Source organism: Haliaeetus leucocephalus, unplaced genomic scaffold, assembly GCF_000737465.1.
Source record: "Haliaeetus leucocephalus isolate CR32 unplaced genomic scaffold, Haliaeetus_leucocephalus-4.0 Scaffold149, whole genome shotgun sequence".
Classification (NCBI taxonomy): Eukaryota; Metazoa; Chordata; class Aves; order Accipitriformes; family Accipitridae; genus Haliaeetus; species Haliaeetus leucocephalus.
The window spans coordinates 155,198-181,540 of record NW_010972585.1 but is presented as its reverse complement, the minus strand read 5'-3'; the positions used below and the strand labels follow the sequence as shown (position 1 = coordinate 181,540).

Here is a 26,343-nt window from a genome sequence, read left to right as displayed (position 1 = left end):
GGGGGGGGGGGGGGGGGGGTCTGGTTTATTTCTTTAGTTTGGTTGGGGTGGTTTTTGTAATTAGGAAATTGCGCCGTAATTGTGAAGGTTCAGGAAGGAGTGAAACTGCTGGAAATGTCAGGTGAAGTTCAGCTAGTGTGTTTCCGTGAGAGAAATGGAGGGTTGGTCTGTGCATGGCGGGTTTTTTAAGATTAAAATACCGTCCCTATCGCTCAGAAGGTCTTACTCTGAAAGTGTCAGAACATTTCAGTTTGATGTTTCAAAACAAATTTTTTCAGATTTTCATCCTGAAGTAGAATTTTTTTAATTTGAAAATGGGGTGCGCTGGGGGCTGAGACTTAAGTGGCCCTCTAAAGAAAGCAATGTTTTCTCGAAAAAATGCTTCTCGAAAGGTATGCTTTCTCGAAGCCATGCTTCATCAATCTCACGGTTTTGGACCCCATTTGCTCGAAAGGCCCACCCAAATTTTGCTCCAGCTTACCTTAATTCGAAACTTGCTTCTGTTTTACTTTGTAGCATAGCACTGGATGTGCAATCTCGTGCAGTCCTGGAAGAGCTGGGAGTTATGAGAGGATTACAGAACAGATCATGAACCATGATTTAATTCTGCAAAGCCTTACTTGTGTACCTAGCTGTGGACACAGCGAGTAGTTCCATTGAACATGATTGGGCTCTTCTGTGTCTGAAGCTCACAAGCAAAGGTCTTAGCAGGGCCATGGTCCATTTCAGGCACCACAGGGAAGTTACAACTGTGTGGTAATTGGAACAGGAAGGAAAAGGCAATGAAACAACTACATGCTGTTTAAAAAAGAGCAACAGGCAATTTGAGAGTCAGGAAGAAGTCATTATCAATAACCATATAGCTGCAGCTGGGGATCGGGGGTAGTTCCAACAACCCCTTATTTTTCAGAAGCAGCTCTTCTCTTAGTAATGAGTGCATTGCAGTATGTTCTCTAAATGCTTTTTCTTCTTATAGGAAATTTTGTTACAAAGCAATTCGCCTTGTATCACATTATTTTTCAGTTCCATTTTTAAGTATGTGTCATTTTAGAGATATGTAAGTTACTGTATTTTATAACAAGCTTTCTTTTTCTCCCAGTCTTAGATCATATATGGCTTCACAAGAGGAAAAACAAGCTCAGCCCTTTGCAGATATCTTCGATGAAGATGAAGCTGAAAAATCCTTTCTGTTATCCAAGCCCACTTGCTTAATTATCCTTGGAAAGCCAGTAAGATGTCTGATAGAAGGTTTTTTCTCCAGATATTCTGCTAACAATTTTACTTTTCCTTTCAAAACATTAGTTTAGTGATGCTGCCAAAAAGATCAAAGACCTACTTTCTTATCTTTTCCACTTTGGAAATCCTGCAGAGTGTGTTAAAGATTCTGATCTCATATAATGAGGCCAATTTTTTGCCTGAGTGACCAGTCAATTACAATTAAAAGTGTTATTACTGTACTTAAAAGTCACATGTAGCTTGAAAAGTTTCTTCTCTTTTCACGTTGGCAACTGGATTGTTTTTATGTTATTTCAGTAGTCTAACTTTAAAAAAACTTGACAGATTAAAGACATAAATAGGCACAAAAGAGCCTTCGGGTTAATGTACTGACTTACAGACATGCAATGAGATATTAGATATTTTAACTTTAATATTCAAACTTTGACGTAATTGTATGTCATATATTTGGGAATAACGGAAATCCACCAAGTTGTCCTGGTAAGGAGATTTGTACTATATTTTAACTATGATTTAAGGTCTGTCTTTTCTCAAATAATTTGTGGCCTCCTTTACTTAGGAAAATTTGATGTTTTGTAATCCTAGACTTCTCAGATTTCTTTTTCCCAAATGCAGGAGACTCTATGGGTGGTTTTACATTAGTGCCTTAGTTTGCTGAAGGGGGTTCTTTTTTGGTGCATGTTTGCCTTATGACTATACTGAATCTGCTATGCACTTAAACACAGCACTGGTGCCCTGAAAGCTGCTTTCCTCTTGAACACTGCAGTTGCCCATGAAAGTTGCCTTCAGAGCACCCCACAACCGGTGTGAACATAAGGTCCTCTAGCAGCTTGCCATCTGCGTTTGTGTGTGATTCTGTTAGGTACCGCAACAGAGCCTGAAATGACCATACGGAAATCTGCTTTGCACTGCCTAGCAGGTGGAGAGGCCAATGGTGTGCACCTAGAGCTGGCAATCAGCCCAAACTTCAATGCCAGTTGACCCACCCAATCAAGCCCCAGTCCCTCTCTGCACCACACCCCATACTAATGTAGAACCATCCTATGCAGTGCAGTATGCCAGCACATAGTTACATGATGGTGGCAGATTATATCATGGGAAATGGCCATAGTGCTAAGATGTGGCTATGTTTCCTTTCTTCGGAGACTTTCAGCAGGCTGGAAGGCTCCCAGTCCCTAGTGTTTGCACAGGTCTGCATCCTTTTGTACTCCTTGGCTCCAGTTGCTGGGTAATGCTTGACTGCACATCCTTATGTCTGACCAAACTGAGAAAGGAGGCAGGGTGGTGTTCTGCAAGTGGATGACTTGCAAACATCACAGTGAGACTGTATAAAGTGATAGCCAACAAGCGTGCCTTATGGTCACCATGAGACTTGAAAGAGTGCATTCAGCTCAGTAGAAAATCACAGTGGACTGGCTCGCTTAGTTTTAAACAAACACCAAATTTCTAACCTTACTTGAGAAAGAAAACTTTACATTTTTATAGACCAAACCAGCATAAAATACTCAGTGAAGGACAATGCAAAAAACATATAATAAATATATATTCTCATCTGAAATCATTGCCTTCAGTAGATGCTTTGATATTAATATAAATTTTAACAAAGGGTTGAAATTGCACAGGCCTCGTCAGGAGAGCAGGGAATTAAATATTCTATTTTTATGATAATATCTTTTATTTATATGGCTTATGTGTAGAGCATCTATCTTATTTAAGACGTATCTTTTAAGTTAAAAACATTGTGCTATTAAAGCAAAGCAAAATACATATATTCTCATCACTCCTGTAAAATGTAAGGTATGAGTAGTCTGGAGTGTTTGCTGGTACACTGTTAACTGGGAATGTGATTTATTTGTTGTTTTTTACTATTTTTTAATCACAAAATTTATCTAGGGCAAACAGACTGTCAAAAAAGTCGTCTTGTATGCCCTTGAAAAAAGGGCATAATCCTAGAGGGTGGAAGATGGTGAGTTTTGCAAAATCCCATTCAGGTATCTGTGCTCTTAGAGGCCTCATTACTCTTGGTTATGTTGGTTCCTCAGGATTCATGTAAGTGATAAAATAAACATTTTGTCAGTATCTAAACCAGATTTGTGGACTAACAAGGGCAATTTTTATGTATTTGTTTTTTTAGTCAAAGAATACTATCCCTATGTATCTTACTCAGAAACAGCTGAACAGGTTTGCGTCATAATTTGCTTTGAGACTGAAGATAATAAATTTCAGTCTAAAGAGTTTCTCATAGGAATTTATGGGCAAATCATAGTGGACTTTTAGATAGAGTTACTCAGAAACAAAGTCAGTATAATTACTCTGGAGATGATTAACTGCAAAGGGCAGTAACAGTGATTAGCAATGCTAGGCAGTATAAAATAGAGGATGGTATTAAAAAGAGTGTTTGTGTTTGCACACTGCATAACTCAGAGGACCTAATCCTGATGGTAGCTTTTAATTGTTTTTATCATATGAAAATATATTCTTTATTATGTAATACGTTTGGGTTTTTTTTCCTTTTGCTTGTTTTTCTTTTAAATGTGTATTTTTCCTTTTAAGGGTTCTGGAAAGAAAACATTAGCTAGAAAACTAGCAGAAATATGGAAATGCATTTTCATAGAAGGTAAACATACACTATATTTGGAACATTGCATTGGCTTCATAATATCGTTTGGTTTCAAATATACTTGCTGTTCCCTGTAATTCAAAATGGCATGTTTCTGATTGCAGTGAAGACTACTGATAAGGACCATTTTGCCAGAAATGCAATTGCTGAAAAATAGCCTTTTAGTTATAGAGAGGCTTAGAAAATAACTTTTTTTTTTTTTTTAAACCCAGAAGTGGATATATGTAACACATAATAATCAAATTCTATTCCCAATCCTGTAACGTAATTCATGTGACCCTTCTTGTTCACATGGAGGCAACTCATTCAACTCCAGAGAGCACAGAGATTTTCCAATACAGACCATGAAAAAATAGGAAGATCTTTCCTTTCTGTCTGTGCAGTGTCTAATACAAGGGGGGATGTACTCCAGGAAACAGAAGTGTAACTTTTGTATCAGTATAAGTAATAATGGAAGAAATGGGAGCTGGCACTTTCAAATTTCTAAAACAAAAATATTGGCTTATTACAGAAGGTGTAGTTAATTTCTCCCACCATGCATTTACCAGAACACAAGACATCATTTCATTTTCTAAGCTATCCAGCTCCATTTCTGACAGTCCCTCACATCAAAGACTTTTGAAGATCTGTAGGGTAAAACCTGTTGCTTGTAACATTATCTTATTCCCTATCAACATATCGCTAGAGATTTTTTTTTTTTTTTTCATTTTTGAGGCATCTCAGCATGAAATTAGGTTCCTACAAAAAATAATTAAGTCTCTGGCAGTTTTCCTTTGTACTAATTTTGCCAGCAGTAACTAAAAAAATATTTTAAAATCTGGTTGGTTTTTTTTAAAGCCCTGGTAATATTTTTGTATCCATGACATTATAATTCATGAATTCATTCACTTAAGCTTTTTGAAAAAAGAAAACTTTTCCACCAAATTTGTCCTACCAGTTTAAAGGCTAATATAATCTTTTTAAGTAGAAGAAAAGAAAGCATATAATAACCTTAACTATGAAGCAATTTCTTGAGTGCCTTTTTGGGGACACCAAATTATAAATCTGATTTTATGGATTATATGTATACAGTTGTTCTGATTATGAACTAACTCTTTATATACTGATTTTCATTACATTTTTTCTTTTAAATGTGCCCCCTAGTATTTTTTATTGCTCTAATAAAAGCTCTCTAGTGGACAGTGTAACACTTCATATTCCTGAGAATATAGGGTTATTTATTAAATGAAGTATCTTTATCTTATTTTGAAGATTTGGAACTATAATATGGTAAAATTCAGTGCTTTTTTGCCTTATGTAAATATAGAACTTTTAATTCATAGGATTGTCTAACAAAAAATGAATACCTGGCCCAAAACATTGATCAAACCAAAATCAGAAGGGATGTTAGGAATGTACTTAAGCCAGTCCACACTGTTTGAATGTATTTAAACCATTACTGACAAATGTCGGTCAATTTTGTTTTTAAAAATCTCTGGGCTGTCTATCTCTGTAACACAGTCTTTGCCATTAGAAGGTTTTTCTTAATGACTGATGTAAATCTCACTTTTTGCATTTTTGTGCCTTATTTCTAGTAGATTCAAAGAATTATTCTTTTCTTCTTTTGCTCATGGTATTTCTTTTAATCTCCTTTTGTCTAGTGTACCCACACACGTGTACATACACACATTCCTTCAACTTTTGCTAATGGTTTTCTTTCATTTTCCACATCAAAAAAGAAAGGAACAAATTCAGCATACAGAAACATGAATAATTTAGCTCAGAAAGGACCTCCAGAGGTCACTGAGACCAACCTCACACTCAAAGCAGGGTCAACTAAAGAAGGTTGCTCAGGGCTGTTTTGAATCTGGAGTATCTCCAAGGACGAAGACTCCACCAGCTCCCTGGCCACACTTTCCAATGTTTGACTACCTTCATGATGAAAAATTCCTCCTAATTACCCCATTGGAATTTCTCCTGTTCTTACTTGTGTCTGTTGCTTGCTGTCCTATCTGCACTTCTGTGAAGACAGTGGTTCTGTCTTTGTGCCTTCCCAGTAAGTAGTTTTAGACAGCAATTACAGCTGCCCTGTTTTCTCCAGGCTGAACAAGGCCAGTTCTTTTGGCCTCTCCTGGTACTTTCAACACTTAGAATCATCTTGGTGCCCTCCACTGGACTTGCTGCAGTGTATCAATACCTGTCCTGCACTGTGTTATTTATTTAAAAAACAATCCAAGATAGAGAATTACTAAATAGGAAAGGTGTTCACAGTCTTTTCAATTTGACAAAATACTTCCTATCCATTTATCCAATTAATACGTCAATACTCATAAATAAAACAGGGCCAGGGTACATGTACAGTGCTGATTTTCAGTTGTCTGTGTTGTTTGTTAGTACATTCCCTGTCTCAGTTTTGGCCCACGGCAAATACTGCTCTCCTGAACATCCGTTCATAGTATGAAGGATAGTATGTGCAACAGTCATTACTCATAGGAACCGTTTGAAAACAGCCACTATGTTTCGAGAAGAAAGATTTTAGCTGTATAGGCATAAGCCACCTGGCTTCAGGATCTTTCCCTGGCCTGGTTTATTAGTAATATAGATGTAGCCTTAAGGGTCATTCGTTAAAACTTTCGTTAATTGTCTGCTTATTTCAATGGTATGGAAGTGTGAAAGAATTCCAGGATCATTCTGGTATGATGTCACTGTCCACAGAGACACAGGGCAGATCTTTGAATTTGATGGGTGTCAAATTTAGTATTTAATTTTAGATAACTGGACTGTATAAGGAGTAGGTTTTTAAGGGCTTTTTTAAAGTAGATGGGTTTGTGTGTCTGAACAGTTCTTTTTCTAAAACTTGCTTTTAAAATTTGGGAAGTGTTTGAGCTCAAATACTCATCTCTGGATTACACAGCAGTAATGCTAATTTGATATAAATTAGTAGTTGAAATAACCTTGCAAAGCTGCTGTTGTGCATTTTTCTGTAGTATCTATAGGGTTAAATTGTAGGGAAAAACATCTACCCAGATGTTGTCGGAAGGCACCAAGTTCTGGATGGACAAAATATAATAAAGACCCTAAATATAATGGCTACTCATTCAGAAATAGTCTGGTTGCATGGAACACACATACATATTCCTATGTGTGTGTGTATGTATGTATCTGCATGTACATGTCTGTATATAAAATATTTTTTATTAATTATTTTTATTCTGTCTGATGTGCTTCCTCAGCTTTAGAAGTAATTCAAATGAATATTCATGAAGAAACAGAATATGGGCTTAAGGTAAAGGTCTAATCTTCTAGTATGTTTTGTCACATTCTTGACAAATACATATTATATAAGACTATGTTTTGCATTTTACCTTAGTGTCAAGAATTGCTTTTTAAAGGTCAAAGTATTTCAGAAGAACTGGTTACAGAAATGATTTTGCAAAAGATTGAGTCACCAGAAGTTGCTCATTTTGGTAAGTATTTATAGCCTAAACTTCTTAGGATGAGCTAGCTATAATTTTGACACACTTTGCCTCCATTACTGCTCAAATATAATTTATTTTGCATTAGACAGTAGCACTTTTTCTTGTGCTCCTCAGGTTATGGAATATCCATAAACCGAGAGTGTATTTAGGGATTAATTTACCAATATGGAAGATCAGAATGTGTCATACCAGTCCTATGTTGTGTTAATTTTTGAGAAAATTAATTTGCCCCAGATTTTAAGTGTTGCTATGACTCTCATGTGACAATATAATCTGGTTAGAAAAGCTTTAGGATTTAAAATGCAGATTTTTTTTTTGTTTGAATACTTCTATAACAACAACAACAACAAAAAAAGAAAAACACCAGCAAAAATATTTTAAATGTTTAAAATAATGAAAAAGAAGGAAAACAGATTATTGAAAATGCAAAGTATTACGGTCTTTTTTTTTTTCTTACAACATTGTTTATTCCCTTTGCATTTTGTCACTGAGAAGAAGTTAGATGAGAATAGTATTGGTAGTGGGAATAATTCTTCTTTTTGAGGAAAGATTATGTTAACTGAGGCAATTAAGACTAGTGCTACAGGTCTTACTGGATTCTGAACCTGCTTTCCTGAAGAGAAAACAAATATAGTGCTAAGTGGAAAGGAAGTAAAAGAAAATGTGGTTTCTTTTTCTGGTGCTGAATTTTATTTGAAATTCCCACTCTAGGAGAGAGACAGGTATAGTGCCAAGAAAATGTTAAGTTTCTACTGCTCTGAAAACTAGCACGCTTCTATAAGCTTTCAGTTGCTTTCAGTTCCGTGGGTTTTGCCCCTTCTCTAGTCAACCGTTTTGCAAAAGATGCAGCCTTAACTGGTGAAACCAGGCTTTTAAAACAGTAGGCAAAAGACAGAGAAATAGTGAAGAAATTAAAAAAAGGAGATGATGAGGAAACAAAAACTTTGAGGGAAGAAGTAGCAGCAGAAATGCCAGTCTCTTAATCCATATGTCAGGACTTTAATAAAAGCCTGAAGAGACATCTGTGCCATCTGAGTTCTCCTCTTTGAGTCAGTCTGATGATGAATGCCTAAGATGTGTATATGACAGAGGACCACAGAGATCCTAGAGACTGGAAACATGACTATAAAGTTGGTAAAAGTTTGGTTCTTGTAGCCAAGCCAATATCTGTATTACACATCCCCCAAGGTAGCAAGGTGTAGAATAACCTACATCCTCACTATTTTTCCTACCAACTAGAACTCATCTCCAAAACTGATTTTTGTTAAGTATTTTCTAGTTCTAATAACTTTTTGTTTAGCAACTATTATCTTAATATAATCCCTGGAAAGGTTAAGTAGGCTTTCAGCAGGAACTAATCAGTCAATTTGCTATTAATTATTCATTAAAGATTTTAGAAACAGTGTTGTATGAGAGGCTGAGTTTTTTACTTTTAACGTTTGTTTTTAACAGTGCAAAATACAAGTTTCTAAACAGTACACACAATAAGGAATTCTTTTCGATTATATTTTCTGACTTTAATAATAAGCCCATATTATGTTGGAGACTGATTTGTCAAAGATATTCAGAAGTGCTAAAGCAAATGATAATATTTAAAAATTGTAAGTCACTAAAACCAGAGTTTTGGTTGGGTTATTTTTTTACTTCTGAGGGAGGTCAGATACAAAGCTTCTAAAGCTGTTTTTTGCTATAAGCAGTGTCTCTTTTTAAAATAACATAGGCACTGGAAAATAACAAGCATACTTGTATTTTAGGATATTATAGGTAAGAAAATACAGAATTATAACCTCTATGTAGCTGATATACTTGGTAATTATTTTTTTTTTTAATAGAACAAGAAGACAACCAGAGGTTCATATCATGTTAGCCTAAATAATATTTGCAAAGGAAAAATCTATGTCATTATCACGGGGGGGAGACTGCTCAATTAGCATGATTTAAATCAAATCAGTACCAAAGTTGTTTATTGATTTATTAATGGCAAGTAACTGACAATCAGTGAACTGGTATCAGTGAAAAGGTTCAGTATCAGCTACACAACAGACAAGCCGCAGCACTAGGCACTTGCCAAATATTAATACATACCTACAAATTTCTGAACACCTTCCTAAAACTAATTCCAAAAAGTATACTCAAACTTGCCTGGTTATGCATGCAAACTCTCTCTCAAAGATGGGTGGAAGTTACAAGCATACATTCCCTTTTCTGAGAATGCATGTTCAGCTATTTAAGCACCCTTTCTGTTGGAAATGTGCATGCTCTAGCTTTGTCTGTCTATGCCATTTCCTACAGTCTACTAATGCACACACCAGTGAGAAAGCTCCCCATGAGCTCCCCTACACACACTCGAGGTATGGGTCACTGTGTTTAAGTTTAACCCTGTTCTGTCAGTCCAGTAGTAGAAACACAGGTTGCTTGCAGCATCCAACAGGGAGGCTGCTCTGCCAGGCCTAGACAGAAGGTTGCAGTGCTGGCACATCAGACCTGGTTAGGCTGCTGTTCTTTTACCTTGCTCTCACTCTAAGGTCTCTTCCCCCAGTCATGAATTTTGATGCTTCTTTTCAAGGTGGTTCCTTCTCTCCTCAAAAGTTTCATGGTAATCCCCTGGTTACTATCTGATGGTTGCCTTAGGTAAACTTTGTCATTGTTAGTCTCCCCACAACATTATTGGTTTGGGGGCAAACACCCTCTCAGAGAACAAACAGTTCAGGGTAATATTTTCCCATGTGACACTCCCTCTCACATCAGCTGTTGCTGTCCAGGATGTGTTGATAAGCAGAGGCTGTGCCAACTCCCCACATCTCACTACCAATTACAATTCTCTGAAGGCATCAACAAATTAGAATCCAGGATTTTCATTTCCCACAGGAATGACTATACATTAAGCTCTCTCTTGCTTATCCTCTTCTATAAATTTTGCATCTATGGATAGTAGCTCCCCAAAGGAGGAGACTTCAGTCCTAATACCTCCTGCAAAGACTGCTGCAATGTTTTTGTGCTGCATAGACTTGCATTTAAATGTTATCACATAAAATTCTAAGGATTTGGAGCATGCACCATTTCTCTAAGGCAATATTCTCATTATTAGGCTAAAAAAATCCACCTGATTCTTGTTTAGTTGCTCATTCTGGCCACATGAATATTGAATTCCTTGCTAGACAGTAGTTCTTACTGCACTGCGTGCAGCCAATAGTAGTTACAGTACTCTCCTAGGAACATGAAGCCCCACTCATCTGTGGGGCTGAGCACTCTAATACCAGAAAAAGGTATTATTACCACCATGCCTGTCATGTATAGTCCGTGTCTGTTTGCCAAAGTGGAGTCAACATTGTGAATCCTGAGGGAATAGATGCTTACCAAGTTGGGTGCCTCAGTACACATACTGCGTGCATAGTGCGTCCTTTTGAGAGGATTTAACATCCAGGAGCACTATGTATCCCGGAGAGTTGTTCAGGCTCTCTTCATTGCCTATAGAAGCGAATCCCTTTAAAAGTTGTATAAAAAGCCTAGACTCCTCCTTTAAATGCTTTGTATCATAGAGTGGCTACTTTTTGTAATGCCTTTTACAAAGTCTTTTAGTGGCAAAAATGGTCACTAAAAACTTGTTACTGTTTAGGCACTACAACGTCTGAGCTAGGCACGTGAAGCAGGTGGTCCAAATATGAGCTTTAATGTCTATGTATTTCTTATATTTCTGTTATGGTTTAACCCCAGCCAGTAACTAAACACCCAGTGGGGTGGGGCAGAGAATCAGGAAAAAAAAAAGTAAAACTTGTGGATTGAGATAAGAACAGTTTAACAGGACAGAAAGGAAGAAACTCATAATGATAATAATAACAATAATAAAATGACAATAATAAAAGTATTGGAATATACAAAACAAGTGATGCACACTGCAATTGCTTACCACTTGCTGACCGATGCCAGGTTAGTTCCCGAGCAGCGATCCACCTGCCCCAGCCAACTCCCCCCAGTTTATATACTGGGCAGGACGTCCCATGGTCTGGAATACCCCTTTGGCCAGTTTGGGTCAGCTGTCCTGCCTGTGTCCCCTCCCAGCTTCTTGTGCCCCTCCAGCCTTCTTGCTGGCTGGGCAGGAGAAGCTGAAAAATCCTTGACTTAGTCTAAACACTACTTAGCAACAACTGAAAACATCAGTGTGTTATCAGCATTATCCTCATACTGAACCCCAAACATAGCACTATACCAGCTACTAGAAGGAAAATTAACTCTATCCCAGCTGAAACCAGGACAATTTCTTAACTGAGTTAATAAACTTTGAGAGTCCTATATCAAGTTGAAAACAACACACTTTTTTGTCTATATTTCATCTGAAGTAGACAAGAGTGCACAATTTTTTTAACAGTGTTATATCATGTACGTGGTTTAAAATTGTGCCACTAAGTAAATGTATTGTTTAAAGGAGATGAGTCTGACTAGTCCTATATTTGACATAACCTTCTAAAAGATATATTTAATAAAATGTATTCGGCAGGTTATGTTCTCAGTGGATTTCCTTCTCTCTCAGAGGAATACATGTCTGTTTCACAGCAAATAGAGAAAATAAAGAATCTAAAATTAAAACCGGATTTCCTGATTAACATTAAGGTAATGTCATCTTCAGTAACTTGCTAGTAATTTTTATAATCAATAGATTCATATGCTGCATAAGTCAAAAGATAGTATTTTCCCCTGTGCATTTGAGTATACTATTTATTGAGGAATAATAAATTTTTCTCTTTTATATTGGGATGTGATTGCACTAGTTTGTTCCATTATAAGCATTGCTGATGTAAAATAATGAACATTTCCTAAAACTTCAGTAGCAGTTCTGTAGCAGGTGTAGTAGCACCTCTATGAATTAGAAGATAAAGGTTTTCAAGAAAAAAAACTTTGAATAACTTGATTATTACAGGATTTTGCATACATGTACACCTGCCATTCATGTATTTCAGAAAGAAACTTTTCACATATGGAAGTTACAAAGCAAATTGTTTTGGTTTATTTATTTTATTTTATTTTATTTTATTTTTTTCCTCACTAATTGTGAAACTGCTTCTTGGTCATTATTAATTCATCTTATTTACAAATCTCAATTTCTTCATGAGTAGTGATGTGACATACCAGATACTTTACAAAAGTGACTTGGATATAACTAGAGAAACATAAACCATTGTTAGTGTAGGATTATGAGGACTTTCTCAAAGGAACTTAAAAGAATGGACTTGCTGGCTGATGTCTAATGTCCAGATTAGTAAATAAAACAAGGCAACAGTGACTCTTTAGATATCAGGCCAACTGCTTTGGCAGAACATAGCTCACCTGTCTTGTTAGTCAAAATGGGGTGGCTGTGTCCAAACTGCCTGCTAGGAAAGGCCCTAGGCCTGTGCCATTCTCCAGATTGTGCCCAGCTATTCACCAGGGAGAATAGTAGCTGGCCCACACCAAACTTTGCCAGACTCCATGTGGACAAAATAACAGTATATATAATCATGAACAAGGGTTCAGGCCCTTCCTCTTGCAATTTATTATCAACTAGTTTATTTCCATCTTTTACTCTGAATGTGCAGAATGACTGCCAAGGCAACTCTGAATAATCAGCCTCTGGTCTTGTGCTCCATTCTCATTGGGACTTTGATTCCAGTTGTAATATCTGTGTGGTTTGTCAGATGCTAAGCTTCAGTGCATGGACCTAGTCTATCACTTTGCCAGACTTAAGTATGTGTTGGTTTTAATTCCATACTTTTGATACCTAATTTGTTTGACCATGCATAATGAAAATTTGTGAATGCCTACTTCAAACCTTTTTTTCTATGCTCATGGAAAGATCTTAAAACATCAGAGAAACATATTTTTGTGCTGCTTTTCAGGCAGTTTTGATTTTTTTTCAGCTACAGAAAATCTTTGTTTTAATGCCAGAGATTGAGAAATCCCAGTTCTTGAGAATATATGTTGTATAGTTTCATGTGCAACAGTAGAAATAGAAGAGTGATACTAGCTACACTAAAAAGAAAACATAATTCTTGACTTCATGTAGTTACATTATCTTCTCCTCTGGGAAGAAGACTGAGACTGAATGCTCATTAAGAATCCTTGCCCCAAAGTCAAATGAATAATTTTGCTTTTGATTTCAGTGGGTTCAAGCTGTTTTCACAGATATGTCAGAATTGTAACCATTTTCATTATATCAAAAAGAAAGGAAGAAGGGAGACTCTAGATAGCTCTGGGAATAATGAAATACTGTTATTAGCAGACCAATTTAGAGAAATTTTGTCTCTCCAAGAAAAAGGGCAGACAATGCATCTTTGAAAAAGGAACCGTATCTGATCAAATTTCTCCTTCCCTATTTCAAAATGTGCTATGTCATATAGCAGTCATGTCAGCTGTATGACTCACCACAGAAATATAGAAATATCCTGAAGTACTGTAATACTTCAAGGGATACCTCAGGAAATGAGTGTAGTGGGCCTATTGCTAGCAATGGGATCTGAAAGTGAGTGTAGTATGCCTGTTGCTAGCAATGCGATCTCAAAAGCTCTGTATTTTCTGTAGAAATCAGTTCTTCATTTCTGTAACAATTTGACCTTAACAGCTACAATATTTTCTTGTTATCTCAGGTTTTTCATATATGTTTGAAGGGTAGGTGTTAGTGATTTGGAAAGGAAGAATGATTATTTATTTTTTGTTGTGCCCCACCCCCAATTCCATAGTAGAATTTTAAGATACCCATCTTAAGACCTCTTGGAGATCAGGGGACTCCAAGTGTGTATTAATGCAAGTACAGTTTAGGACAGGTCAGACAGAAGCTTTATTAACTATGATCATAGTAAGCGAACATTCAGACAGCATCTCCCCCTCTGCTCCCCTGTTCTCTGTTAAGTGATTACAGAGACTCAACCAGCTTTTTGTTTCGGAAAAAAAAAAAAAGAAAGAGGTGAGGAAAAACAATCCTTTCAATGTTAACAAAGTCAGGTATGCATCCCCGGAATGGATTGACTCCTTTAGTAGCTTGCTAACAGCCACAATTCTAAGAAGGAATCAAACAGTACATAATGTGGCAATGTAGAAAGAAGGCTCTATAGGAGGAGCCTATAGGAGTGGCACACCCAGTATTATTTTAGCTCAGAAGTGGGGAGGTGGAAAGAGTCACAGAGTGTTAGCTTTTAGTTGAAAGGAATGTTTTAGTTGGGGTAAATGTTTTAGTTAGGATGTTTAGTTAGGAATGTTTTAGTTAGGGTAAACTTCTTCAGCAGACCTCTCAAATCTTAAATATTAATAATTTCACCACCACAGACCACATCCAGACTTATCTGCGTTTAATGTTAAACTAAATTTGTGTCTGTAGGGCTTTTTATGGAAAGACCATTGCTTACTCTTCCAGAGCTCCAAACTGCTGAACTCCTTTAGCCTCTGATGCAGTGGCACTATGCTTTTGGGTGATAGTAGAGCTCTGAGAGGTCAGAGGGACCTAATAAAATTGACTTGATCTTGCTCAAGTTTAAACCACTTTGGCATTAATTGCAAGAGCAATCACAAGCCTGTCTGGAAAACACTTTTATCCATAAACTACACCTATACTCTTTATACTACAAGGTATAACTTGCATGGTAAAATGTGCTCAAGTAGTGGCTACGCTCCTGACACGGAATGTAAAATGCTGATGGGTAAAAACTATTCAGGTGTTTAAGTCTTTCTTTAATATTTGCTGCTTTTGAAAATTTTGTTTACTCAGAATGTTATTGGAGAAGTTTATGAATCCAAAGATTTCCCAAACAGACTCCTACCCTCCATTCTGCAGTTTCAGGGAAAATAATATTATTATAGCAGTACATAAACACATGATTTCCTTTTAATTATTCCTTGCTAGTGTTCAGATTATGACTTATGCCAAAGAATATCAGGACAAAAGCAACACCCTGATTCTGGGCGGGTATATCAGAGGAACCAGTGGGATCCTAACGTTATTGAAAAGCATAAGAAAGAGAAAGATCAGCATGAAGAAGAGAGTGAAGAAGAAGATGAAGAGCAGGAAGAAGAGGTAAATATTGCCAATTTCTAAACACTGCAAAGTATTATAGTGTACTCTAGACAAAGCAGAACAAATTCCAATATTCGAAAATACCACCATACTACATCATGAATTAATTTTGCTCAACTTTAATTTTAATTCAGTTTCTGTTCTGCTTTAAGAGATGTGGGATAATACTTAAATGGTAGGTTTAAATGACAGCAAATGGTGATTATTGTATAGCTTAACCTGGATTCAGTCTCTAACTCAGAAGTCACTGAACTGTTTCTTGCCATAAGTTAAAAGGGTGTATCAGGAGAATGGTGACACTATATTGTCTGTTTCTGGGTCTAAGCAAATAAAAGCATTATTAATTTCTGTTTATTGTAGCAAGTTTTTCTAGTATTTGCAGGATACTAGCTTGTTTTCTGGTTTTGGTGTTAGACTACTACAAATACATTTTCTTTTTTTTTCATGAAGCTATTAATTTTTAATTCAGGTTGAATTGTTCTGGTTTATAATGCTGACCTTAGATATACCAATGCAAGTTCTAGGCACATTCCTCTCAATTTGCAGAAATTACACTTCATCAGGATAGGATCACAGTCAGCAATCAGTGGACTAATACTCATTGCAATACTCTGGAAAGCTACTTTATTTACCTTTGAGTAAAGACAAAAATTAGCTTAGTACATTATTTTATTTCTGTATCATGAAATATTTAACTTTTCATTCTGCAGACTGCAGAAGATCCACTTACAATGTCAGAATTTTTGCATCGATTAGTGCAGAGGCCTGAAGACATTCTTGAAAATGCAGAGGAAAGAGTTGGAATGTATAAGGATATAATGCTTCGTCCTTTAGAAGTAAGACAAAGCAAAATAATATGATTATGTATAACAAAAGATTTTTAAAAATATCTTGTACTGTTTTAATTTTTTTTTTAGTTTGAGATTTATTGTATGGAGGTAGGCACAAGGTATGCTATAACATATCCCCAAGTTCTGAAATTCATACTGAAATCAATGATACAAAGTTGTCATCTGTAGGTGTTGTTTCTACTCTAGAGTCAAGATAAAGTAATCAACTTTGCGTTTTAAAAGTGAAATGATACCTGCCACCACAGACACTTCCTAAATCTAGGAAGTGAAGTATTTGAAGAGCCCAGTCTATCAGCACCATTACCAAAGTCCATTCTAGCATGCAATCCCATAAAAAATCTGCTCTTTGCATCCATTGCCTTCCACTCCAATAGAATCCCTTCCTCACCTGCTTCATTGCCTGCAGATTTATATACACAATAATTAGCCCATCAGTTTGCTTTATCACCTATTTAATTTCTGCAGCTCTGACATTGGTTTTTTCTTTCCTTTTTGTGTTCAGGAAAGTCGGATTTACTAGGTATCTTCCCCCCTCCCCTCCCCCAAAATAACCCAAAACCAGAACAGGTCCAAAGCAATAATTCATTTTTTTCTTCTTTTTTTCTTTTTTTTTTTTTTTTAATCTCCTGGTAAAAGCAACTGCAAACACCTCATGTTTGCTGCACACTTGACAATTACTGTTTATTTATGCCCTTCAATTTCCCTATGGATTAGACAAACCTATAGATAAAATTGTGTAAAACTGGTATAATGTTCTTCGCTAGAGTAACAAACTTGTTACTGCTGTGAAGGAGAGTCAATTATACAATCTCACATGGATTTCTCGTAAGCAAACTAATAGAAAGTTGTTTAGATTAAATTACTTCAGGATGTACACCAAACTTCAACATTTTCAACACATGCCACTAGTTGGTAGGTCTTACTTAGGCTTCACTAATGATGAATGTATTAGTGAACATACTTAGTGATCCACTAATACATTAAAAGAACATACAGATCTATCGTTGGCCCAGGTAGAGGTTGAGATGATGAAATTGTAAAAAACTTGTAAGATGTGCAGTTTGCAGTGAACTGGGATAGGTCGAAAGAACTTTGGAGAACAGACTTTGATTTCGTGGTAAGTTGTTAGGATGAAATTGAGTAGAAATAGGTGTGAAATACTACAGTTAGGGAGGAAACCTAATGAACAACTACAACGTGAAATAATTGGCTAGACCTCAGTACTTCAGACAATCTGCAATCTGTGGTGTTTTAGTCATAAACTGAGTCAATAAATGTGATGCTGTTGTACAAAAGCAAATATTATGGATGTACTAGTGAGACCATTGTGTATAAGAGAAACACAAACTATTATCTCCTCTGTAGAAGAATATTAGAAAGCAGTAATTAATTATTATCTATTTCTACCAAAGGTAGGACAAATAATTTATAGTATAGAAGAATTAGACTAGATGCAAGAAAATGAACTCTGACCATAAGTGTAGTGAAGAACTGGAACAAATTATCTACGAAGTTGTAAAGTCACCTTCACTAGGCTTTATCAGAGCTGGTGTTAGACCAACATCTGTCAAGAACGGAGTGAGTATTCTCAATCCTCAGACAGAGACATTAACAATGGACATAGGATGTCTGATTTTAGTCTAATATCTTATTTACTAATGGGAAAACTGAACATAAGAAAAATCAAATATATTGTTCAAATTTTACAGAAAGTGAGAGTCAGGACCAAAATGAAAACATTGGTCTCATGGCTGCTATTTCCAAGGAATCTGTTATTGACATTGTCACCATTTTCTGGCAGAGAATTAATGTAGTTAGACAATTAGAAGTTGAATATTTACACAAAACATTACTGTATCTTGATTCTTTGTAGCTCTCTTGCATTTGAGCTAGAATACCTAATCTGTTTTCTGAACCCATTGTAACTCCAGTTTTGGAATTCTCTCTGTATTTATCCATCACCAAATAAAAGTTTCTCTCCAGAATAAGTCATCAATACAGTGAATCCTGGTTTAGCTGAAGTCCAAAGGAGTCCAGCCTTTGATATGTATAGGAACAGAATGAGCTTCAGTCTCATTATCTGGTTAACTATACTCAATTGATGAGTATATCTTGGTTCTTAAACAGGACTTGATGGCTGAACAGGATTGCCAATATCTTATTGAAGTTGATGGAAATCAGCAACCAGATGATCTCTTTGTAGTAAGTAAGCTATGCACCAACTTAGTTAACCTCCGCTAGAAAATAATTTCTCAATTCTGTGTAGTGTTTTCTATATTAAGGTGTTGGCAAAATTTTAAGTTGCGTATAAAACTCATTTAATTACTATTAGAAAACATGACCTTTGAAATGCTTGCTTTTGGTGCTCTGCTAAAACAATTGTAAGATTCACTGCACTGCCCCCAGGCTTACATATATGTTACATGAGAATACTTTCAGGCAGCAACAACAACTCTTTTCTATTGTATCCATCTGTTTTTAGCACTTTATTTTGTGTATTAGTGTAAAATATCATCATTATTACCATGAAAAATTAAAACATTTTCAGTATGATATATTTAGAGAATTGGCTTATTTTGTGCTGATGTCTAAAATAATGACAGATTTTTAATGAACTTGGATATTATTTTACAGTGTAATAGAAGACACTTCATTCTTTTAACAATTCCGCTGAGTGCTTGTGTCTAGATTTTTAGTTCATAACATAGCAACTCGTTCTCCCTCTTAAAAAACTACAATCATAAAATTTGAAGATAAATAATCATATCCTCTGCCTCAGAAATAAGAGTTGCTTCAAATCAGAACCTAAAGTATGGGGTTGCAAATGAAGTGAGAGATTGTCTTTGACAATGTAGGAAGTGAGCTGCTCCTGCAGTTTCCCCTCTGTTGTTTGAAACAAGTTGAATCAATTATAATTCTGTAAGTATTATTTTAATTTATGCTTAACTTTACTAACAATAGCAGTCCTATGGGAAAAAAACCACTAATTTTGCAAAGTTGGAACATAAAATTTCCTCCTTTATGATCTGTTTGTGAACATTACAACAGAAAATTTATAGTAAAGGCAATCAAGTTGTGTAATGATTCCAACCATTATAATTATAAGTAAGGCAAAGACCTATTATGAAACTAGTCCAAACATGACAACATTTGCTTTTTCATTTCAAGAACACTTGCATTCAAGCAAGATTACATTCAGGAAATACTTCAATTAAATTTAATATCATCTGATTCTCATTGGCAGACATTGGTTTAAGTATCTTTTAGAATAAATAACCCAAAGTTGTATTACTTCCAAGTGTGTATAATCTGATCTCCTAAAGAGACTTTCCTCCTTTTCAGATTGGAGCTCATCTGAATACTTCCACTGCTTTGTGGGAAAGAATCCTTCACAGCCTATTCCTTTAGAAGGCTTGGGATTCATAGCATGATGAGGAGATACAAAGGCTGTGATTCAGCATTTTGCACTGCCTGTATCTACCAAATAGCTTGTTAAAACTCAGCTCAATAATTAGCATGACTCCAAGCTAGGAACTGGGCCTTAGTTTATATGTAGCCATTACATAAATAATAAGTTACAATTTTAAAAATACTTTGGGGTCCTTTTGGATCACAAAAGCAGTTTTGATTGGTACTAAGTCAAGACCTGTTTTCTTTCCAGTCAGTAGTAGTTCGACTTCAATCTCTGGGTGTTCGAAATGCAGCTCCTATTACTAGACTTCAAAGTCAGCAAGAAGAAATACTGGAGGGACTGGAAAATGTAAGTGTGCTTTTCTAAAATATGATTGACTGTAATAAGTATAAAAAATATTTTTTATTTTCTGCTGTAAGCTTATAACATCTTTGTTTCACAGCAACCAGCTTGTTTTACCATGCAATAAGGGCATTTTCTGAGCCTTGATTGTCCAGAAATGTGAATTTAAGATAATTCTGGGACTGAAATTCACTTAAAAGAGTATGAAAAGAAGAAAGTCTGTCATTAAAAAAAAAAATTAGATTATTATAATAAAATTTTGAACAAAATGTTTGTTTTAGCAATAGAGGAAGAATTAATTCCTTCCAAGAAAATAAAGAAAGTTTAGCCAAAAGGTAACAATCTTAGCAGCTGACTCTTAGCTCAGTCTTTACTATTTTTCTGAATGAGAAACAGCATGCTAATACAAATTTAGCAGCATCCTGCATAGCTGAAATCACATATGTTGTATTTTCTGTAATTAATTAGAAACATGAAAAGTTAGTGCTGAATTTTGCTGAATCATGACAATTATAATTTGCGTCCCTTCCAAATAAAACTGAAAAACAGAAGTCTTTGCATAAATGTCTTCACCTATATTCCCTTGCAGCCATCTTTCCTATTTCTTAAACAAAACTTTGAATATATAAATGGTACTGTAACTGGGAGGCCCTGCTATGCATTTTCAGAGAAACACCCTTCCTTTACTTTTCTGTTTTCTCAGTCCTTGACAAATTCACAAGTGAGGGACTTTCTGTGTCAGAGGTCATCTGTATTTGTTAGTTAGTTAGTCTGTGTGTTTGTGATAGTCTGTGTGTAAGCTTTTAGTGTCCACAGTATTTGGGTCCAGGAGTTCTGCAGCTTAACTGGACATTATATATAGAATTGCTTCCGTTGTGTTGAACCTGCCACCTTTAGCTCAGTGTCCTCTAGATGATATGCAAAAGTCAGTAAATAGTTTTGTTCTCTGTCTCTGCCCTCTAATAACTCATTGTTTCAGACTTCTGTCCTGTTCTTATGTAGCTGTCTTGTTCCTGGACTGAAGAGTTCCAGTTTATGTCATCTTATTTCTTCTTACATGAAAATCTTTTTGTATGATTGATCAATCATATTACCTTTTTCTGAAACTTTTCCAATTCTACTGTGTACTTTTTGAGATTAAGGTAACAGAATGCACATAGCAGTAAACATGAGGGCAGGATTTATGCAACAGAAAAATAAACCTTTATCTCCTATTCTCTCTTTGCTAAATATTCCTAACATACAGGATGGTTTTCTGACTGCTCCTGGGCACTGACCAGTTTTCATGGAGGTATATATTATAATTCCAAGATCTATTCCTGAGTAGTGACAGTCAATGACAACTCATTGTTTTCTGTGTAGAACTGCTATTTTAATGCCTGGCTTCCTAGATACTGGAGGTCCTTCTGCAGTTCTTTACAGCCAGCACTTGTCTGTACTATTCTGAATAATTTAGAGTCACTATAAAATTTAGAATTCACTCATTATTCACCTTCTGTAAAAGGTCTATTAAACTTACTGCTATCACATGACATTTCTGCATGCCTAAAAGAGATATTTTGGCCTTGCTACTCCCCCACACAGACCGTGGTCCTTTCTTCATCCCCTTTAGAAGAAAACTTGGCCATTTTCTGTCATCTTCAATAAATGGCTGATTTGTACCTCTTTATCATTTTAAACTTCTGATAAATAATAACTGAAGCCTACAGGAACTATTTTAAGTACTATTTTTATTAAATAAAATTTAAAAACTAAATGGTTTCTCCTTAAAATTGTCCTACACTTCTGAAATATGTATTTTTTAAAAAATGTTTTAAAAAGCGTGATGTGGTTTTCTTTTTAGGTTTGCTTATTTTCCAACAAAATATTTCAAAACAGGCTAAGAACAAGATGTATGTAGCTTCAGGCAAAAATTACATATGCTGTTATTGCTGTTTTAATAAACAGGATGAACTTTTCCGGGTTCTGTCATCTTACAAACTAATAGCACACAGATATCGATGGCGTAGAAGCAGGTGGGGGCAAGCATGTCCTGTGGCTCTAAAGGAAGGTGATATTGTAATGGGAAACCCAGACTTGGCTGTCAGGTTAGCAGAATTCAACACTTTTAATTTTTATTTCTATTTTGTAATATAACTGTCTATAACTGTTAGCTTCTCTTCTGCTTTAAGTTTTCTAGGTAAAATGTACGTACTGTCATCCCCAGAGGCATTGAAAACATTTATGTTGAATCCACGGCCTTACCTGTTACCACCAATGCCACTTCCTCCTTGTAAAGTACTAGTATTTGGTCCTCCATTCTCTGGAAGAACAACTATTTGTAACCTAATTGCACACAAATATAAAGGAAAGGTAGGTTTATAAATGTCTTGTGTAACAAGGGTATCAGCTGAGGCTTGGGAATCAGTTAAGCACATTCTTATTGTGTTGTGTGTTTAACATACACATTGCAAACATATGGATTACACAGGAAACAGTAATTTAGTGAAATTCATTTATATAAAAGTAGCTAAATTTCAAAAATACTTTTTATTTACCCTCTATGTAAGATAAATATTTATATGTCAGTTATTTGTCTTAGCATAACAATATTGTGAATAACTTTTGTATTAAGATAATTAAATGTAAATGAAAATTAGAAATCATTTTTTCCACAAAAAAAAACCCCTGGAGTTGAATGATATGTAAATTTTTCTGAAATTTGCAGAGCTTTTCCAAATTCATTTCATTGTATAGAAGTTGGATCAGATGCTATATTTCTCTTCTGTGATATTTTTATTTTTTCAAATCATTTCACTAGGTTCTTGATATGGCCAAACTAATTCAACCCCATATGGAAGAATCAAGAGAAGAAAGAATTGAGCAAATGCGAAGGGATACAGTAGAAAAGGCTATAACAGCAGTGAAAAATAGGTTGGAATTAGAAAAACAGTCAAGAGAATCAGGTGAATAAGGTGTTCCATCGTCTTTGAAGCTATCTAATTTGCTTTAGGTTATTTAACTGAAGCAATTGCTGTCACTTTGACTTACAAAATATTACAGAAGTTGTTACGGTTTTTGTGCATTAAATATGAACTAAAACAACATGCAGTGAAAGGAATAGCTGAGTATTCAGTATTTTTGAGAATTCAGTATTTTTGATATTATATATAAATCCCCTGAAGTTGAGACCATGAATATGTAAGAAAGAGTTTTCTGAGCTCTTTTTGAAAAAAGAAATTCATTCTGACTGATACTGGTTGGAAACTTTGAATGACTTTCTGACAAGTTAAATCTCTGCAAAATTGAAATTTTGTTCAAGAAAGCAGCTTGTCAGCTAGGCTGATGTGAACCCACAATGTACAGATTTTCCACTTTGGAGCAGCCTTCCAAGTTATGCTGTCTCAGATGGCACATTCACAAGACTCTCCAGCTCTGGACACATTTAGGCTTCTTAAGCTGCCCAGGTTTTTGCAGCTTGATGAATTCAGAAAATATTTTGAAAAGGTGAAAATAACATGTTCTTTTAATATCTTTTAAACAAAATTTGGATTTTCTTTTTGCAGGAAATTTAGTGGGGTTTTTTCAAAATTATTTCTTTTGAAATGAAATTTTTCCATTGAATTGGAATGGCCTTTTCCAGTTAGCTCTAGTTATGTTTCAAATGGACAATCAGGCCATTTTGCCTTATTCAACTAAGCAAGGAATCACCATATTTGACTTACTCATGGGTAGATACATATCTGACAGGAAGGCAGTCTATTCCTCTGGTGCTGCAAAACATAGAAGCTGACAGTGATACAAAAACCATTGGCGTTGCAGTAAGAATAATGGTGAACTATGACACCAAAATTAAAACCATTAAACAGTGTCATGTTCCAAATTCCTGGCTATGTAAATACTTTTGAGGACAGGTTTGTGAAATCACATTAGGATTAATGAGAACTTAATCTTAATTAATAAACTTGGAGAGCTCAAACACTTTTATTGCAAAACAGCACTACAAACAGCTGAAGGATGTAAATTGTCATAGAAAGTAAGAAGGCTTCAGAAGGGGAAATTAAATATTTTTGGAAGCTTGAATCTAGATCTAGAGGTAACTGTCCCAGAAAGTATATCCTATTCCTGATGAAATTATTTTATTTATTTACCTAGTAAATTCTGCCTTTTGAGAGAATCACTAAAAATTATGCAAAAGACATATATCAATTTAATTAGTTAAATGGTCCCCTGACTGTCCTGAGTGCTCCCAAATCCAGTTCAGGGATAGACAGTGAGGCTATGAGGTAGTTTTACAATTTTCATTGTCTTGTTAAAGAAAAACATTTGTTCCTTCAATTATATTCTTCCTTTAATTTATGACATTCTATACCAGCAAAAGACATTGAAGAGAGCACTAAAGAAAGATCTATTTCTTGAACTGGAGGAGGAGAATATAATATCTTTAGCTATGATAACTGTAAAGTCTGTTTGGGTTTGGGATTGGGTTGGGTTGAGTTTTTCTGCAGAATGGAAACAGTAAGATATTGTCGTTTTCCCAGGGAGCTTGTAACTTGGCAAAAATAACCTGATAACGGGTAAATTTATGCATGTAAAAAGTATCAACACAATCAGTGAAAACTCTTGGCATAATTACAGAAAGTAAATACGACATTTTTTCCAAATTATACTCTTCACATAGTAGATACTGCAGTTGCTTAAAACAGTTCTTCACCAATTTTTATCAACTTAGTATGTAAACTGTGACCTAACTCTGAGTGTTCCTTAAAAATTTTTTTAAACAATTACAGTCCATTGTGTCAGCAATTAGTAACAAAATATGGATCCAATATGAACGGTTTTTGCATCATAGGGAATGCAGGCTTCTTGATTCTTGACAATATACTGTCTTGATCTATGATTTGAATTGATTTTTAAATTAATCTGGTCAACCTTTTGATTTAGGAATCATAGAGAAATCAAATCTCAGCTGCTGCAGGTGCCTGATTGTTCTAGTATACAAACATCTTTCCATTCATATTGAAACAATATTTCACTTAGTGGTAGAAAATACTGTACAGTTAAAAGGGGGTTTTTTGTAATGAGAGAGCAAGCCAAGATCTTAAAACTTATCTTTATGAAATACCCTCTAGAACTGCATTCAGAAGAACAGGTATTTGATTCTTTCTCAGTATGATTGTGTAATATTGCTTAAAATGACTGCTGCACTGTAATTATGAAGTGGCTGGATTTAATTGCCTAGCAGTCATTCCTAGCCAAAGAAAATAAGTATTTCAGAATTTTGTGAAGTGCTTTAAAACAACCTATATTTTTAGGAATATCAGAGATAACTGCTGACCACCCAGAAATTCAAGCAATGGTAGAAGAAGCCATAAAAAGTGCATCAGTCTCTGAAGTTACACTGTCACCAGAAATATATGCTGAAGTATTGGAGAGAGCTATTGCAGAGGTAAAACTACCAGTACTATATAGCAAAGCACTTTTTTTCTAAGAGCAACCTGTAACAGTTTATACATTATCAATATATGTTCTTAATTTTTCCATTTGAAAGATCAGTTTAGTTTATATCACATAGTCTGAAAGCTTACATAGGATTGAGGAGAGACTGAGCAAGATCATGAAAGACAAATCTATTGACGACGACTATATGTATATATACAAATTATTTCTGTCTTGCAAAGTACCTGGGCTACAAATTGTTAAAGGCTGGGAGAATTATCTGAGGGAAGTATCACTGTATGCTTGCCCTATTCTTATACTCTTAGTGACTATTAAAGAGCTCAACACCAGATAAAAGTGTTTGAAAAAATTGTATATAAGGTTTATCCAAGAATCTCAAATTGTTTTAAATTTGTGTTAAATTGTTTGAAACTGGAATCTAAATTCTTTATAAGCAACCTTAAAAATCACTGGCACATTAATCTCCTTTTATTTAAAATGTTTTTATTTCATTCAGACATATAAAGTTACAAATGTCTTACTTTTTATTGACCTGAAATGACGATAGGGAAAAATCATAAGATTTAGAAAAGAATTTTTATTGTGCAATCTTTTTTAACGGTTCACAGACTATCTTAGTCTTTTTATGTTACTGAACCTGACATTTTATAACAGCTTATGAAGAAGAACAAAGACAGGTTTCCTGGTGCTCCAGAAAAAGGAGGATGGGTAGTGGATAACTACCCTCTGTCAGAAGATCACTGGTCAGCTTTGTCAGAAAAAGGACTCCTACCTGACACTGTTGTCTGTCTGAAGAATACAGAAAAAGATGGTTAGTAAATGCACACTAATGACACTTAATATTTTCTTTTTTTCTGTGTTGATATCTGTATATAAAGCACACTTATAAGAAAAACTAGTAGTTATGTCCCATTTATAAATTTTCAGGGGTCTAGAGAAGGAAGAAT

At 35.3% G+C, this 26,343-nt stretch overlaps 1 protein-coding gene across 1 annotated transcript in view; it reads left to right on the top strand.

The window, feature by feature from the left end:
• The first annotated feature begins 1,112 nt into the window (after positions 1 to 1,112).
• Positions 1,113 to 26,343, top strand: part of AK9 (adenylate kinase 9) — a 70,698-nt gene continuing 45,467 nt past the window's right edge. Inside the window, exons 1-14 of the mRNA XM_010561676.1 lie at positions 1,113 to 1,229; positions 3,790 to 3,853; positions 7,069 to 7,121; positions 7,206 to 7,302; positions 11,810 to 11,922; positions 15,182 to 15,352; positions 16,063 to 16,188; positions 18,331 to 18,405; positions 19,865 to 19,963; positions 21,905 to 22,044; positions 22,129 to 22,309; positions 22,758 to 22,902; positions 25,252 to 25,385; positions 26,051 to 26,207. Coding sequence (XP_010559978.1) covers positions 1,113 to 1,229; positions 3,790 to 3,853; positions 7,069 to 7,121; positions 7,206 to 7,302; positions 11,810 to 11,922; positions 15,182 to 15,352; positions 16,063 to 16,188; positions 18,331 to 18,405; positions 19,865 to 19,963; positions 21,905 to 22,044; positions 22,129 to 22,309; positions 22,758 to 22,902; positions 25,252 to 25,385; positions 26,051 to 26,207 — 1,672 coding nt within the window. The remainder of the gene's footprint in view (positions 1,230 to 3,789; positions 3,854 to 7,068; positions 7,122 to 7,205; positions 7,303 to 11,809; positions 11,923 to 15,181; positions 15,353 to 16,062; positions 16,189 to 18,330; positions 18,406 to 19,864; positions 19,964 to 21,904; positions 22,045 to 22,128; positions 22,310 to 22,757; positions 22,903 to 25,251; positions 25,386 to 26,050; positions 26,208 to 26,343) is intronic.